The 12,412-nt window shown below is 55.6% G+C and overlaps 1 protein-coding gene across 1 annotated transcript in view; it reads right to left on the bottom strand.

Moving 5' to 3' along the window:
* The window catches only part of RASAL1 (RAS protein activator like 1), a 32,351-nt gene extending 23,140 nt beyond the window's left edge, over positions 1 to 9,211 (bottom strand). The window contains exons 1-4 of the mRNA XM_018061177.1: positions 8,795 to 9,211; positions 4,283 to 4,339; positions 1,262 to 1,375; positions 1,061 to 1,122 (exon numbers count right to left, since the gene is read on the bottom strand). Of these exons, the coding sequence (XP_017916666.1) occupies positions 1,061 to 1,122; positions 1,262 to 1,375; positions 4,283 to 4,339; positions 8,795 to 8,859 (298 nt within the window). The 5' untranslated portion in view covers positions 8,860 to 9,211. The remainder of the gene's footprint in view (positions 1 to 1,060; positions 1,123 to 1,261; positions 1,376 to 4,282; positions 4,340 to 8,794) is intronic.

Raw genomic sequence — 12,412 nt, 5'->3', positions numbered from 1 at the left:
CCCTGGAGGAGAGCATTCTTGCCTGGGAAATCCCATGGACAGAGGAGCCTGGCGGGCTACAGTCCATGGGGTTGCAGACAACTGGATGTGACTGAAGCGACTGAGCATGAGCACGCAGAATGGGCGTAACAAGAGTACTCACCTCTTAGGGTTATTAGAATAATTAAGTGAATTGATACATGTAAAGCACTTAGAAAGTGATCAGCACACAGTAAGCACTATATAAATGTTTGCTGCTATTACTATTGCTACTTGCATATGGGTTTTTTTAATATTTATTTTATTTATCTGTGCTGGATCTTAGTTGTGGCATGCGGGACCTTTAGTTGCAGCACGAAAACTCTTAGTTGTGGCACGTGGGATCTAGCTCCCTGAGCAGGGATCAAACCCGGGGCCCCTGCATGGGAATGTGAAGTCTCAGCCACTGGACCACCAGGGAAGTCCCTTGCTTGCACAGGTTTAAAATGTCCCTAGAAGGACATACAAGAAACTGACAACACAGGGGATGAGAACGGAGAAGCTGGGACAAGAGGGACAGTTCCACCGTTAACTGTATCTTTTGAATATTGAATGTAAATAAGTTAACTGCTCAATAAATGAATTAAATTAAAACTGGGCTTCCCTGGTGGCTCAGTGGTTAAAAAAAAAAAAAAAAAGCCTGCAAATACAATAAACACGGGTTTGATCCCTGATCTGGGGGGATCCCATGTGCCGTGGAGCAACTAAGTCCATGAGCCACAACTACTAACCCTGTGCCCCAGAGCCCAGGAGCCACAACTACTGAAGGCCCTGCTCCACCACAAGAGAAGCCACTGCAATGAGAAGCCTGTGCCCGGCAATGAGAGCGCAGCCCCCGCTCGCTGCAACTAGAGGAAAACCCATGCAGCAACGAAGACCCAGCACAGCCAAAAAGATAAATAATACAAACTAAAAACAATAAAATTCAAAACAGAAGCAACAACCAAAATAATTTCCCCCGAAGGCTCTGTGCTGCCCTGTGCTGCTTGCCATGCCCCGGCAAGCGCCAGCCCCCTTCCCTCTGCCTGGCACCCTCACCCACCTCGGGGGTCCGCTGTAATGGCCTCCCTGCTCAGCGAGATCTTGCCTATGATGTCATCGTGCCTGCAGAAAGGCAGGCAGGTGAGGGTCCAAGTCAGGGACCTCTGTCCCGCCTGTGGTGAGGTGGGCGCAGATGTGGACTGTGCTTTGGGGTGTCCCGCCTTCCCTCAGACGCCCAGGTTTGGGTCCCCAGCACACACACCCCACCGTGTCCTCGTCCAGCACGTAGAAGGACAGATGGTGGAAATCCAGGGGCAAGTGCACGGTGTATTCCTCCCCCCAGAAGGGGCTCAGGCTCCGCCAGATGGTTGCTGTCCTGCAAAAGGGGGCACAGGGGGGCCTTTGGGCCACACAGGCAGCAGATACCTGGGGCCACACACACACACCCAGAGCTACTCAAACACAAATACAGCTACACATACACACTCACATAGACCCAAGAACCCAGATATGAGATACACACAGATGCACACACAAACCATAACACACACCCAGAGACCTTGACACACAACACACACACATTCACAGATATACCCAGGAAACCAGACACAAAGAGACACATGTGCACACATACAGATACCCATATGCATCTTCAAAAATCTCTAGAAATATACAACTGTGTGTCTATATACAGACAAGGGCAGACCCACACAGAGGAAACATTCACACGGATAACACAGACCAAAAGCAGTGCCCAGAACATGGAGACACACACAGACACACATTCACATACACAGAGTGATACCCGGCAGAGATACACACAGAGGATCACAAAACCTTCAGTAACAGACAAGACACACAATTCCATTCATTCATTCATTCACTCCATAAACACTCACCCTGACTATGTGCCAAGTCTTGGGGGCTATGGGAAATTACAGGAAGAGGTGCCAAGGTCCCCACCCCCACAGAACTCCCCCACCAGAAAGGGGCTCCCCCCCGAGCCCTTATGACACAGTGAGAGAAGTCCTGTGATTGGTTAGCCCAGCGGTGCCCGCTGGGCTGAGGATGGGAGGGGTCAGGAAAGGCTTTCCCTAGGAGCTAGTCAGGCAAAGCAGAGAGAGGATAAAGACCATCCAGATGGCTGGAAGAGCATGTGCCAAGGCACTGAGGCAGGAATGGTGAATTTGAGGAACAAGAAGATGGTGGCTGGGAGGCAGGAAAGTGTGAGGGGCCAGGGGACCATGAAGGCAGCAGGGGCCGGAGCACTTAATCGGCAAGAGGGAACCCCAGAAGGATCAAGGACCAAGAAAGCTGCAGAAACAGACACACACCTCTTCACCTCAACACCTCTGCAGATGCACTGCCCTTTACCCAACAGCGAAAGAGAACTCACTTTGCCCAGTCAACATACACTCACGTTGACAGCTGCAAAATTTGGCCAACACTCCTGCCTCTGCCTTCTTCCTTCTGAGGCAGAAGGTAGATGGGCCCCCTTTAGGGTAAAGCGATTGGAGACTCATTCCCTATGGACCAAAACTCCAAGACAATAGCAGGACTATTAAGCGGGAGGCTGGGCCCTGCCCAGACCACATACTTCTCATTCTGGAAGTCAGGGGACCTCTCTGATCACACATGCGCAGGAAGGCTTCTTGGAGGTCAAAGGGGAGTGACGTTAACTAAAGCCGGGCTACCCACAGGCCTCTTCAGTAGAGTCCATCCTGGCTAAGAGATGCGTGCACACATGGAAGGATCCTGAGATACACTGAATACGCACTGTGAGCCAGGTAAATCAAAATGACTGGTCAAAGAAAACCCGGAAGAAGTGCCCATAAAAGTAAGTCAAACTATCACAAGGGTGCAACTCAGGGACTCGCCCTCCGAGTCTGCCCTTATGCCTATCCCCCACACATACTGTACGCTCTGCCCTCTTAATACTTGACTTGCTTCACGACTCTCCATCTTTGTGGGAATCCTTTTCTGCAAAGCCCAAGGGCCAGGGCCCTTGTCACTGACCACTGGTCTAGTAGACGAGCATTTGGTGCTCTCACCACCACAACCTGGCCTCAGTCTCCGGCTGGGAACTCAAGCCCCGCTTCGCTTCCACCACACTCTCCCCCAGTAGAGTGTGAACACGGACACGCACACACACAGACCAGGGCCGCTCCATCGGACCGACCCTTCTTTCCAAACACTCGCTTCCCCCCTACCGCACCCTCTTTCCAGTTGGAAGTCCCCCCAGGCTCCCCAGCCCCTGAACTTGGAGGGTCCTCAGAACCAGAGAGGGGGAGACAGCAGCCTGGGGTCACGCAGAAAATCAGGCTGTGGGCTTGGGGGCCGTGTCACAGAGTGTGGGAAGGGGGCAGGGTAAACACAGAGAGAGTGAGGGGGGATAAACACAGAGACTGGCTGGGGTGCTGCTGGTTGACCCTCCCCAACAGGGGCTCCCTGCCCCCAGCTCCCAGCCCATCTGGACCAGAACTGGCGCCAGGAGGATCCTGAATCCTCCGTCTCCATAGGAACCGAGGCTTCAGCCGCCCGCCCACCCACGCCCCTCAGGCCTGCGGGGGCTGAGAGCTGTCCCTCGGCCTGCGGGGGCGGCAACCAAGCCCAGCCCAGCCTGAGACTCGCTCACACAACCAGACATCTTCACGATCTCACGTGTTCACAGTGGCGCCTGTGTACCCAAATAAGCAGGCATCAGCGCACACATGCATGTACATGGCAGCCCACGTGTGCACACAGGCGTACACACCCCGCACGCTGGTACACAATGCGAGCCCCTGAGTCTGCACACCCACGGGGATACACACCGGTGGTCACAGGCATTCACACCAGCCCTCCAACACTTCCCCACACGCCATACACACTCACATGCAGGTCCAGCTGGGCACACATGCACACACACACACACACACACACACACCAGTGCCCGCAGCACCCAGCAGGCCCAGAACCAGCCAGCCCAGCCAAGCATGAGATGCCCGCCCCCGGGAAGGCACGCAAGCTGGCAGCCGCTGAGTCAGCCCCAGGATGCAGGCAGGGACATCGTCAGGGCAAGGGAGAAGGTGGTGGCCAGTTGGTGGGACTAGATGGACAGAGGAGCCAGACCCCACAGACCCCACCATCCAGCCCCATAGCTGGGGCACAAAACACCCACCATCAGGCCAGCGAGTCCATCCGTGGGGTAAGTCTGCCCCCCAAGGTTCTCTTTTCAATGTGGATCCTTACACCTGCATTCCCCCATCTCCTTCGCCCCATGCCTGGCTTCTCCCCGCCTCACCTGGCCACAACTTCGTCGTCCACTTTCACTATGCAGTAAGGGTCACTGCTCCCCGACCTGCAGAAGGAGAAGGTTTGGGGAGCAGGCTTGAGGGGGTAGACCAGAGTGGGGATCCCAGTCCACCATCGTTTTATAGACGGGGGCAACTAAGGCCCAGAGAGGGGAGGGGATTTGCCCAGGGTCACACAGCAAGTTCAGTAGAGGCAGGGCCTCTGGGGACCAGCAGACCATGTCATGGCTGCCCAGCAGCCACCCACTGCGTGCCTGACCTCCTTGAATGGGCCCAGGGCTTCCACCCAGAGAAACAGAGCACTGAGACCCGAAACCAGAACATGTGGAGTCCTGGGCCCAGGAAGCCCAAAGCACTGGGCCAGAGCCTGTGCTCATCTGGTGAGGCATCCCTGGCCTCAAGCTTGCTCACTGTGGAACCCCAGCAAGTCCTCGCCCCTCTGTGGGCCTCAGTTTCTCTGCTCTGTAAGTTGGGTACAATATTTCCACACACCTCTTAGGGCAGGTGAAGGAGCTAGAGAAGCTAATGTGTGGTGTGATGCATCACAGCTGGCCCCAGAGCTCTTCCCAGACACCTGAACCCCACCCTTGGGGTATGCGCTGCCCCCTCCGTTGGGAATTTCCCTGGGAGAGGACACTGCATAGCTCAGCCTTCAGTGGGGATGGACCTCAGTGGACGCTCTCACTGCAAGCACAGACCAGGGTAGCCAGACCTCAAAACTCAACCAGTAGGAGACATGGGCTGCAGCCCCTCAAGCAGCCATGAGACACTGACCAACCAAAGCCAGTTCTGTCCCCCGCTTCATAATAAGGGTTACTAGTCCATCCCAAAATGGGCTGCAACCCCTTGAGTAGCCATGAGCCATTAGCCAACCAAAGCCGATTCCATCCCCTCTTTATTATAAGGGTTACTAGTCCATCCCAAGATGGGCTGCAACCCCTTGAGTAGCCATGAGCCGTTAGCCAGCCAAAGCCAGTTCCATCCCCTCTTCATTATAAGAGTTACTTGTCCATCCCAAGCTGACCAGGGTTCCTCATGACTTCCCCCACCCCTGCCCGCATCCCATCACACAGGCTTCCCTTGTCTTCCACCAAGCTCAGTCCAGCCTCAGGGCTTTTGCACTTGCTGTTCCACCATCCTAAGACACCTACTCTGTTCTTGAATGACTGTTCTTTTCATTCAAACCTCAGCCCCAAAGTCACTGTCTCAGAGAGGTGGTCCTTGATGACCACTGTCCTCCGACAGTGGATGGTGTAAAACTGCCCTCTGATCCCTCTGAGCACGTGAAGTCACCTTGCTCCCTTGTTTCTCTGTGCTCCGTGTCTGTCTCCACAGCTCCCTGCCACTTCTGAACACTCAGATCCTTGGGGGAGGAGCTGTGCCTCCGTCCCCCTCCCTCCACAGCCTGGCAGAGTCGGGATTTGAACTCGGGTCTGTGGGGCTTAGCATACATGTTTCCAACCAACGCCACCTGCACTCCAACTCAAGATCCCTTCCCCACATGGCCCCCTTCCCAGGTACTCCAGCCCCTGCCCTCTCTCTTCCACCCTCTCTCGGTTCAGTCTGTCACTGATCCACAAACACCAGGGATTCCGGGAAAGAGGGACATGGCACCAGGAGCTGCTCCAACCTTGTCTGCTGCCTGAGCCCTCTGCGCGCCGCAGTTTCCTCTTTGGTTGCTTTCCCTCAGCTCCCTCTGCCGAGTGTGCCTTCATTTCCCCATCTGCTCTCCATCCCTGAACATCTCAGTCTGGTCGGCAACCTGTGCCTCCACATTCCTCTTTGGCTTCCCTTTGGCATAATGCCCCAGGCCTGTTTTCCCATCTGGATCTATTCCAAACCCATTGGGTTGAGTAACACTGGGAGCCTCAGTTTTCCCCTCCAGATGCCCATGGCTGGGTGACACCCCCTCCATCTCGCATCTCTCTTCACATCCTCTATCCCTGAGCCTCTTTTAGGCAGGCTCCCATCCCTCGGTTTCCCCAACAGCAGCTGTAGGACAGACAGGCTGGAATCCACTAGAAAAGGGCTGGGAGCCATGCCTCCTCCTGTTCACCCAGCCTGACCCCTGGGCCCCTCTGGGAGTGGAGCACGTCAGCTCCAGGACTCTGACGCACGAAGGCCTTATCAGACTCCTATCAGGTAGGGGCTACAGTGGCGGGAGGGGGCTGCCCCCTCCAGACCCTGGATCTCTCCAGACCCTTGGCCTCTCCCACGGTCCCTGCCCCACCTCAAGTGTGGGAAAGCTGGCCCCTGGCCCATCGCCTGCCCAGTCTGCTTGGCATCTGGTGTGTGCGTGCTAAGTCACTTCAGTCGTGTCTGAATCTTTGTGACTCTATGGACTATAGCCCTCTCCAGGCTCCTCTGTCCATAGCATTCTCTAGGCAAGAATACTGGAGTGGGCTGCCATTTCCTACTCCAGGGGTATCTTCCCAACCCAGGGATCGAACCCACATCTCTTATATCATCTGCATTGGCAGGTGGGTGCCTGGAAGCAGTCAGTATTCAAATCCCAGCTGTGTGACCTTGGGCAAGTGACTATGCCTCTCTGAGCCTGAGTTTGCCCATTCATAAAATGGCAATGCCAATAGGACTCTAAAAAGTGTTAAGCACAGGACCTGGCCCGTAGGAAGCCTTCGACCACATATAGCCGCTATTGTGAATGACAGAAATGACTCAAATTATCAGCTGAGGCCTCCTCCAAGCCAGGGTTGGAGCCCTCTCAAACCTGGGGAGGCTTCAGAAAGATTCTGAGCCCTCTCCCTTAGGAGAGGGGAAAGAGGACATACCCCCCTCTAGGAGTCCCCATGGGCATGGAGATCCCAGCATGCTATGAGGGAGCCCCTCTGAGAAGGGCACCAACAGCTAGGGAAACTGAGGCATGCTGGCGGGATCCCCAACTGGGGCCTAGTCACTTTCCCCTACCCTGGTACTGGGGTGAGGCCCACCTAGAGCTCACCTTGGCCCGGGAACTGGGGGGGAGGAGGGGCAACCAAGAGACTCAGGGATCAAGTATGAGTCAACTCCCTCCCCAGGAGAAGCAGAGGAAGCCCCGCAAGCCGTGTCTGGGTCCAAGTACAACACCCACCGTTCCCTTATGGCCCTCACCCAGGACTGGTAGAGACCGGAGCACCGAGAGAGGGAAACCCATTTCTGAAAAGTCTCCCATATCAACTCGCCAGCAGCTGCCAGGCGACCTCATTGCCTCAACAGTCCCAGAATTGCTAATGCTCAGGGGCTCTGAAAGAGCATCTCAGAAGAGGGGAGACAGGGGGCTTGTCCAGACACTGCATTGGCGCAGAAAGTGAGCTCTCTGCTTTCCTCAGATGCTTGTTTTGGGGGCCACTGATGAGGATGGGGGCAGCTAGAACTGCTCTAAGGAGCTTCCCTGTTGACAGAGCTCCAGGGCTGGGAAGGGGAAGGTTCATGAAGTCAAAGGCAGGATACCCTTCTCACTGGGACCCCCAGCCGGAGGTGTTAGAGCAGAGCTAAGACCCAGCCTGTGCAAAGGCTCAGAACCCACATTCCTGCTGCCCCTGGCCCCGGGGTAAATCCTAAGTGATTTTTCTACCCTCATAACTGCACGAGGCTTGCAGACTCCCTGTCCAGGGTTCCCCTTGCTCAGAGGGGAAATCCAGATCTGGAGAGGATCAGGCTCAAGGTCTTACAGTCAATGTCCTGTCAAGGATCCCACACCTGTTCCAGATACCCACACCCTCAGAGCCCCTTCTGGGCTCCAGGCCAAAGCAGGAGCGGGACCCCTCCCTCCATTCTGCTGATTCAGCAACTGCTGACTCAGCCCGGAGGGAAGCACAGTCAAGGACTAGTACTGCAGGGACCCCATCACCTGGCTGGGGAGGGGGCTGCAGGGGGAAGCTGGCTCTTCATGCAGCTTAGCATCAAGGAAGGCCCCCCACGGGGCTGGGCACTACTGGCTGAGGCGCCAAGGGCTCTGGGTCCAGAGGAACGGTTTCCCCCAGGCCTGGCCAGTGGGCCACCTGGTGACACTCTGCAAACCTAACCACCAGATGCTTGCACAGGAATGCTGGGGCCGCCTGGATCCCAGGCCCTCTGGGGCCCCTCCCAGGGTTCTCTGAACCGGTGCCCACCCAGGCCTGGAGAAACCCCACCTCCAACACCTGTCTGGACTAAGGAAGGGAGCCCTCCACCCCTAAATCCTCTCCCTAGCTCTGACAGAATCTGATCCTATAAGCCCCAGGGCTGAAGCCCTGGAAGACCCCCTTTAGTATATCCCAGGAACAAAGACACCCCCTTCCTGGCGACTGGGCGGGGCATCTGCTAAGTCTGAGTGCCCCCTCCACCAGGAGAGCGATGGGCAGGGGGCCTCTCGCCGCGCGACGGTGGATCAGCCCCAGTGTTGTTTTCAGACAAGAACCCCTCTCCCATTTCACCGACTTGCCCTGGCACGCCGAATGGGGTGACCCCGTCCCCATCCATGCCGGGCACGCCCCTCATCCCCGACTGGCCCCGGGGGTACTCACACATCCTTGGCGGGCAGCGCCCGGCCCTCCACGACGCGGACGTTCAGGGAGCTGCTTTTGGCCATGGCGCCCAGCCCCAAACTTTCCGACCAGGAGAGCGCCCGGGTTCCGAGACTGGACCGCGGCAGGGAGGGCGTCTACATGTCACCCGCAGCGAGCCTGGCACCCCTCTCTCGGAGTCCCCGGGCCACCTGCCCGAAACGCGCGGGTAGCTGGACGGGAGGTTTCCGAAGGAGGAGAGAGGATAGTGACCGAGGAGGGGGCGCCTCCCTCCCCGGACTCTACAGGTAGGAGCTGGGCGCCGAGCTGGCAGAGCGCGCGGGGGACACACCGCCAGCCCTTGCCTTCTAGTCTAGCGCTTTGGGTGGGCAGGCGGGGCGGGCGGGGGCTGAGGGGGCGGCCCAGGGCCCTCCCCGCAATCCCGCCTCCCGCGGGGTCCCCCTCCCGCCCGTTCCCGGGCCACCCTCGCGCGCCCTCTGCCGGCACCCCAGGCAAGCGTGCCAGAGCGCACCCGCCGCGGAGCCCCGGGCGCGCGGAGGCTGGGACTGCCAGGTGGGGAGCGGCCCACGGCCATGATGGGCGTGGCGGCAGGCTCCTGCTGAGTTGGCACTGGGCACAGAACACACAGCGTGTCCCCTGCCTGCCCTGCTTCCAGCACGATCACACCTCTCCGGCTTTCCCCTGCCTGCCATCCCCGCACCGCCTGCTCGGTCCGACCTCCTTGCGCCGTCCCAGAGCAGTATCTGAGATCGTCGGGAGGCGTCGCTAGAGAAAGTCACACCCTCCCTGGGGGTCCTTTCAGAGTCCAGAGAGGGAGGAGCCTCGAACATCCCCTTCTATCTCTTTTAGTTCCCAATTAAATCCAGACTGTGCGTGCGGCAGATTCCACGTCACGGGCTGGCATTGCGGGGGAGGAAGCTGCGGCCGGAGGGGGAGGGGAGGGCTTGAAGATAACCACCACAGCGACGATAAAAAACCATCTCCAAGTGTTTGAACACTTACTGTGTGCCAGGCACTGTTCTAAGCGTTTTACACGGATTATCTCATCTTCCTCCTCACCATCATTCTACGTGCTACTTACTGTTGTACCGGTACCACCACTGTACGGATACACAAACTGAGGTTCAGAGGGATTAAATAGCATGCGGAAGATCTTACAGTCAGTAACTGATTTGCCTTTCTGAATTTGAATGCTGACTCTGCCACTCGGTAACTGTGTGGTCTTGGGCCAGTCACTTAACCTATCTGTACCTTGGTTTGGCTTTCTCATCTATTCCTATGTGATTATAGTATCTCGTTCACAGGGCTTTGAGAGAATTGGATGAGATAAAGCAAGTAGAAAGGAACCAGGTACAGGTGCCAGAACACCAACAGGCACATAAGAAGCTTTTCAGAAAGTGTTTGCTATTATCGTCCTTCAAGGCAGAGCTCAAATATCACCTCCTCTAGGAAGTCTTCCAGAATGGCCTCTCATGCCAGGCAGAGGTTTTCTTTCCTTTTTCTCTGCTCCTACAGCTCCAGGTTTGTACATTTTTTGTACATCTCATTAAGTGAGATAATGTGACCAGAAGGGCCTGTCCTAGAACAGATACATACTCACACTGTCTCTCCCCATGAGTTTGTTGTTTAGCTGCCTAAGAGTTCTCAGAAGGGCTGGCTATGAGCCTGACTCACTCTGGTCATTTCAGCCCAGGGCTGGGCACCAATGAGTAGGCTCTATTTATGATGTTCCGGAGGCAACACCCAGATCGGCAATTCTGGGAGGGCCCCGCCCAGCCGCAGGAGCAGTCTATGACCTGCTTCCCTATCTCCCTCCCTGATTTCCCACCCAGCACGCCAGCCAGGCTGACGAGGAGTTCATATCCCTGGAATTCTCTCCCTGGCTAGCCACTGTCTGGTGAGTCCTCCAGCTTCCAAAGACTGAGCCTCAGTTATCCTATCTGCGAAATGGGCCCAGCAGAGCTGACCCCCAAAGCTTAAAAGTATTGTAGCATCCTTCAACAGGGTCCGAAGGGTGATGCAGGTTGAATTCAGAGCAGTAGTATCACCAAGGGAGTAGTTAAAGCCCTCCTGTAATTTTTATCAGTCACCCCAGATCCTCATGAGGGGAAAATGGTACTTTTTATATGACTGCTACTTCAAGACAGATGTCCTGCCTTTCCCCACATTCCTCACCTAGGTGGGAGCTTACAGAGGAACCTTTTTCTTCTGAAAAAGAGATCTCAGGGTATCTGGCCCCCAGGGACTCTTGATGGAACATAAGAGTGGCCCTAGGGGCCACATGAGATGCCAGCCAACCCACCACCAGCCACCTCAACCCATCTTCCAGAACTGAGCAGGGAGTTACATTCTCAAATTCCCCTCATCTCCAGGATCCCAGGGTGGGGGTGGTTACAAAGGCTATGGACTGTGCCAGCCAGGCCTCTGGGGAGGAAACCCTGTCACCTGTCCAGTATCCGGCATCTGACCCTGCCACTTACCTGGAGCTGTGGCCACAATCCCTGTACTTTCCAACTGGACTGGCCACTTCCTGTTGTTCTGAGAAATTTGATCTGAAACTGGCAGAGGGTTTGAAGTCTCCTAGGACAGCTCTTGTCAAGGAACCAGAGCGGGAACAGTGGCCCACAGAAGGAATGTGACCTGCTAGAGGCCACTTAAGAGAGAAGAGGGCAGGCTCCTGAGTGCCCAGGCCTGGGGTGTCATGTGGAAAGGGTCTTACCTTTCTCACGAGATTGTTGTACAGTTAATCAAGTTGTCTGTGTAAGGCACTTGGTATCATTCCTGGTACACAGCAGGTGCTCAAGAAAAGATTAGCCACTTCCCCCTTCCTCTGACCATTTTCAAGACAAACCAATAATCATTCTTGCCAACTCCCTATATAGTCTAGCGCCCATGGGATGCACACAGCAGGTGCTTCATGAAGCCAAGCAGGAGGAGATACTGAGCTCAGGATATTTTTTAATATTTGTTTATTTTTGGTGTGTTGGGTCTTAGTTGCCCCACACAGGATCTTTTGTTTTGGCCCGTAGGCTCCAGAGTACATGGACTCAGTAGTTATTAACCATTAGCTTAACTGCCCTGTGGCAGGTAAGATCTTAGTTCCTGGACCAGGGATGGAACCCGGGTCCCCTGCATTGGAAGACAGGGCTACCAGGGACTGGGCTACCAGGGAAGTCCCCTGAGCTTAGGATTTAAGAGCAGAGGTTTTAACATTCAGCCAACCTGGTGCTGAATCCTGGCATCTACACTTATGAGCTGGATCCTCTTAAGCGAGTGAGTTACCCTCTCACTGCCTCAGTTTCCTCACCTGTAAATTGGGACTAATACTAGAGCCCACCTCATAGGCTGGGTGTGAGGATAGAATGATTAAACATCAAACGTTCAGCTCAGCCTGGCATACAGCAGGTATTCATAAGTATCATGACCATCATGGAACCTCCCGATCCCACCACTGTGCCTGACATTGAGCCCCACTGAGTGACTGAGCTCTGAGCCTGGGTTCTAAGGAAGTGGCTGGGGTGGAGTGCCAGGCCCAGCCCTGAATTCCGGGGATGGATGGAACAGCCACCCTTCAGTGGATCGTGGTCACGCAATCTACACAATCCACTGAAGTGTGGA

Source organism: Capra hircus, chromosome 17, assembly GCF_001704415.2.
Source record: "Capra hircus breed San Clemente chromosome 17, ASM170441v1, whole genome shotgun sequence".
NCBI lineage: Eukaryota > Metazoa > Chordata > Mammalia > Artiodactyla > Bovidae > Capra > Capra hircus.
This window is presented reverse-complemented; position numbering and strand designations above follow the sequence as displayed.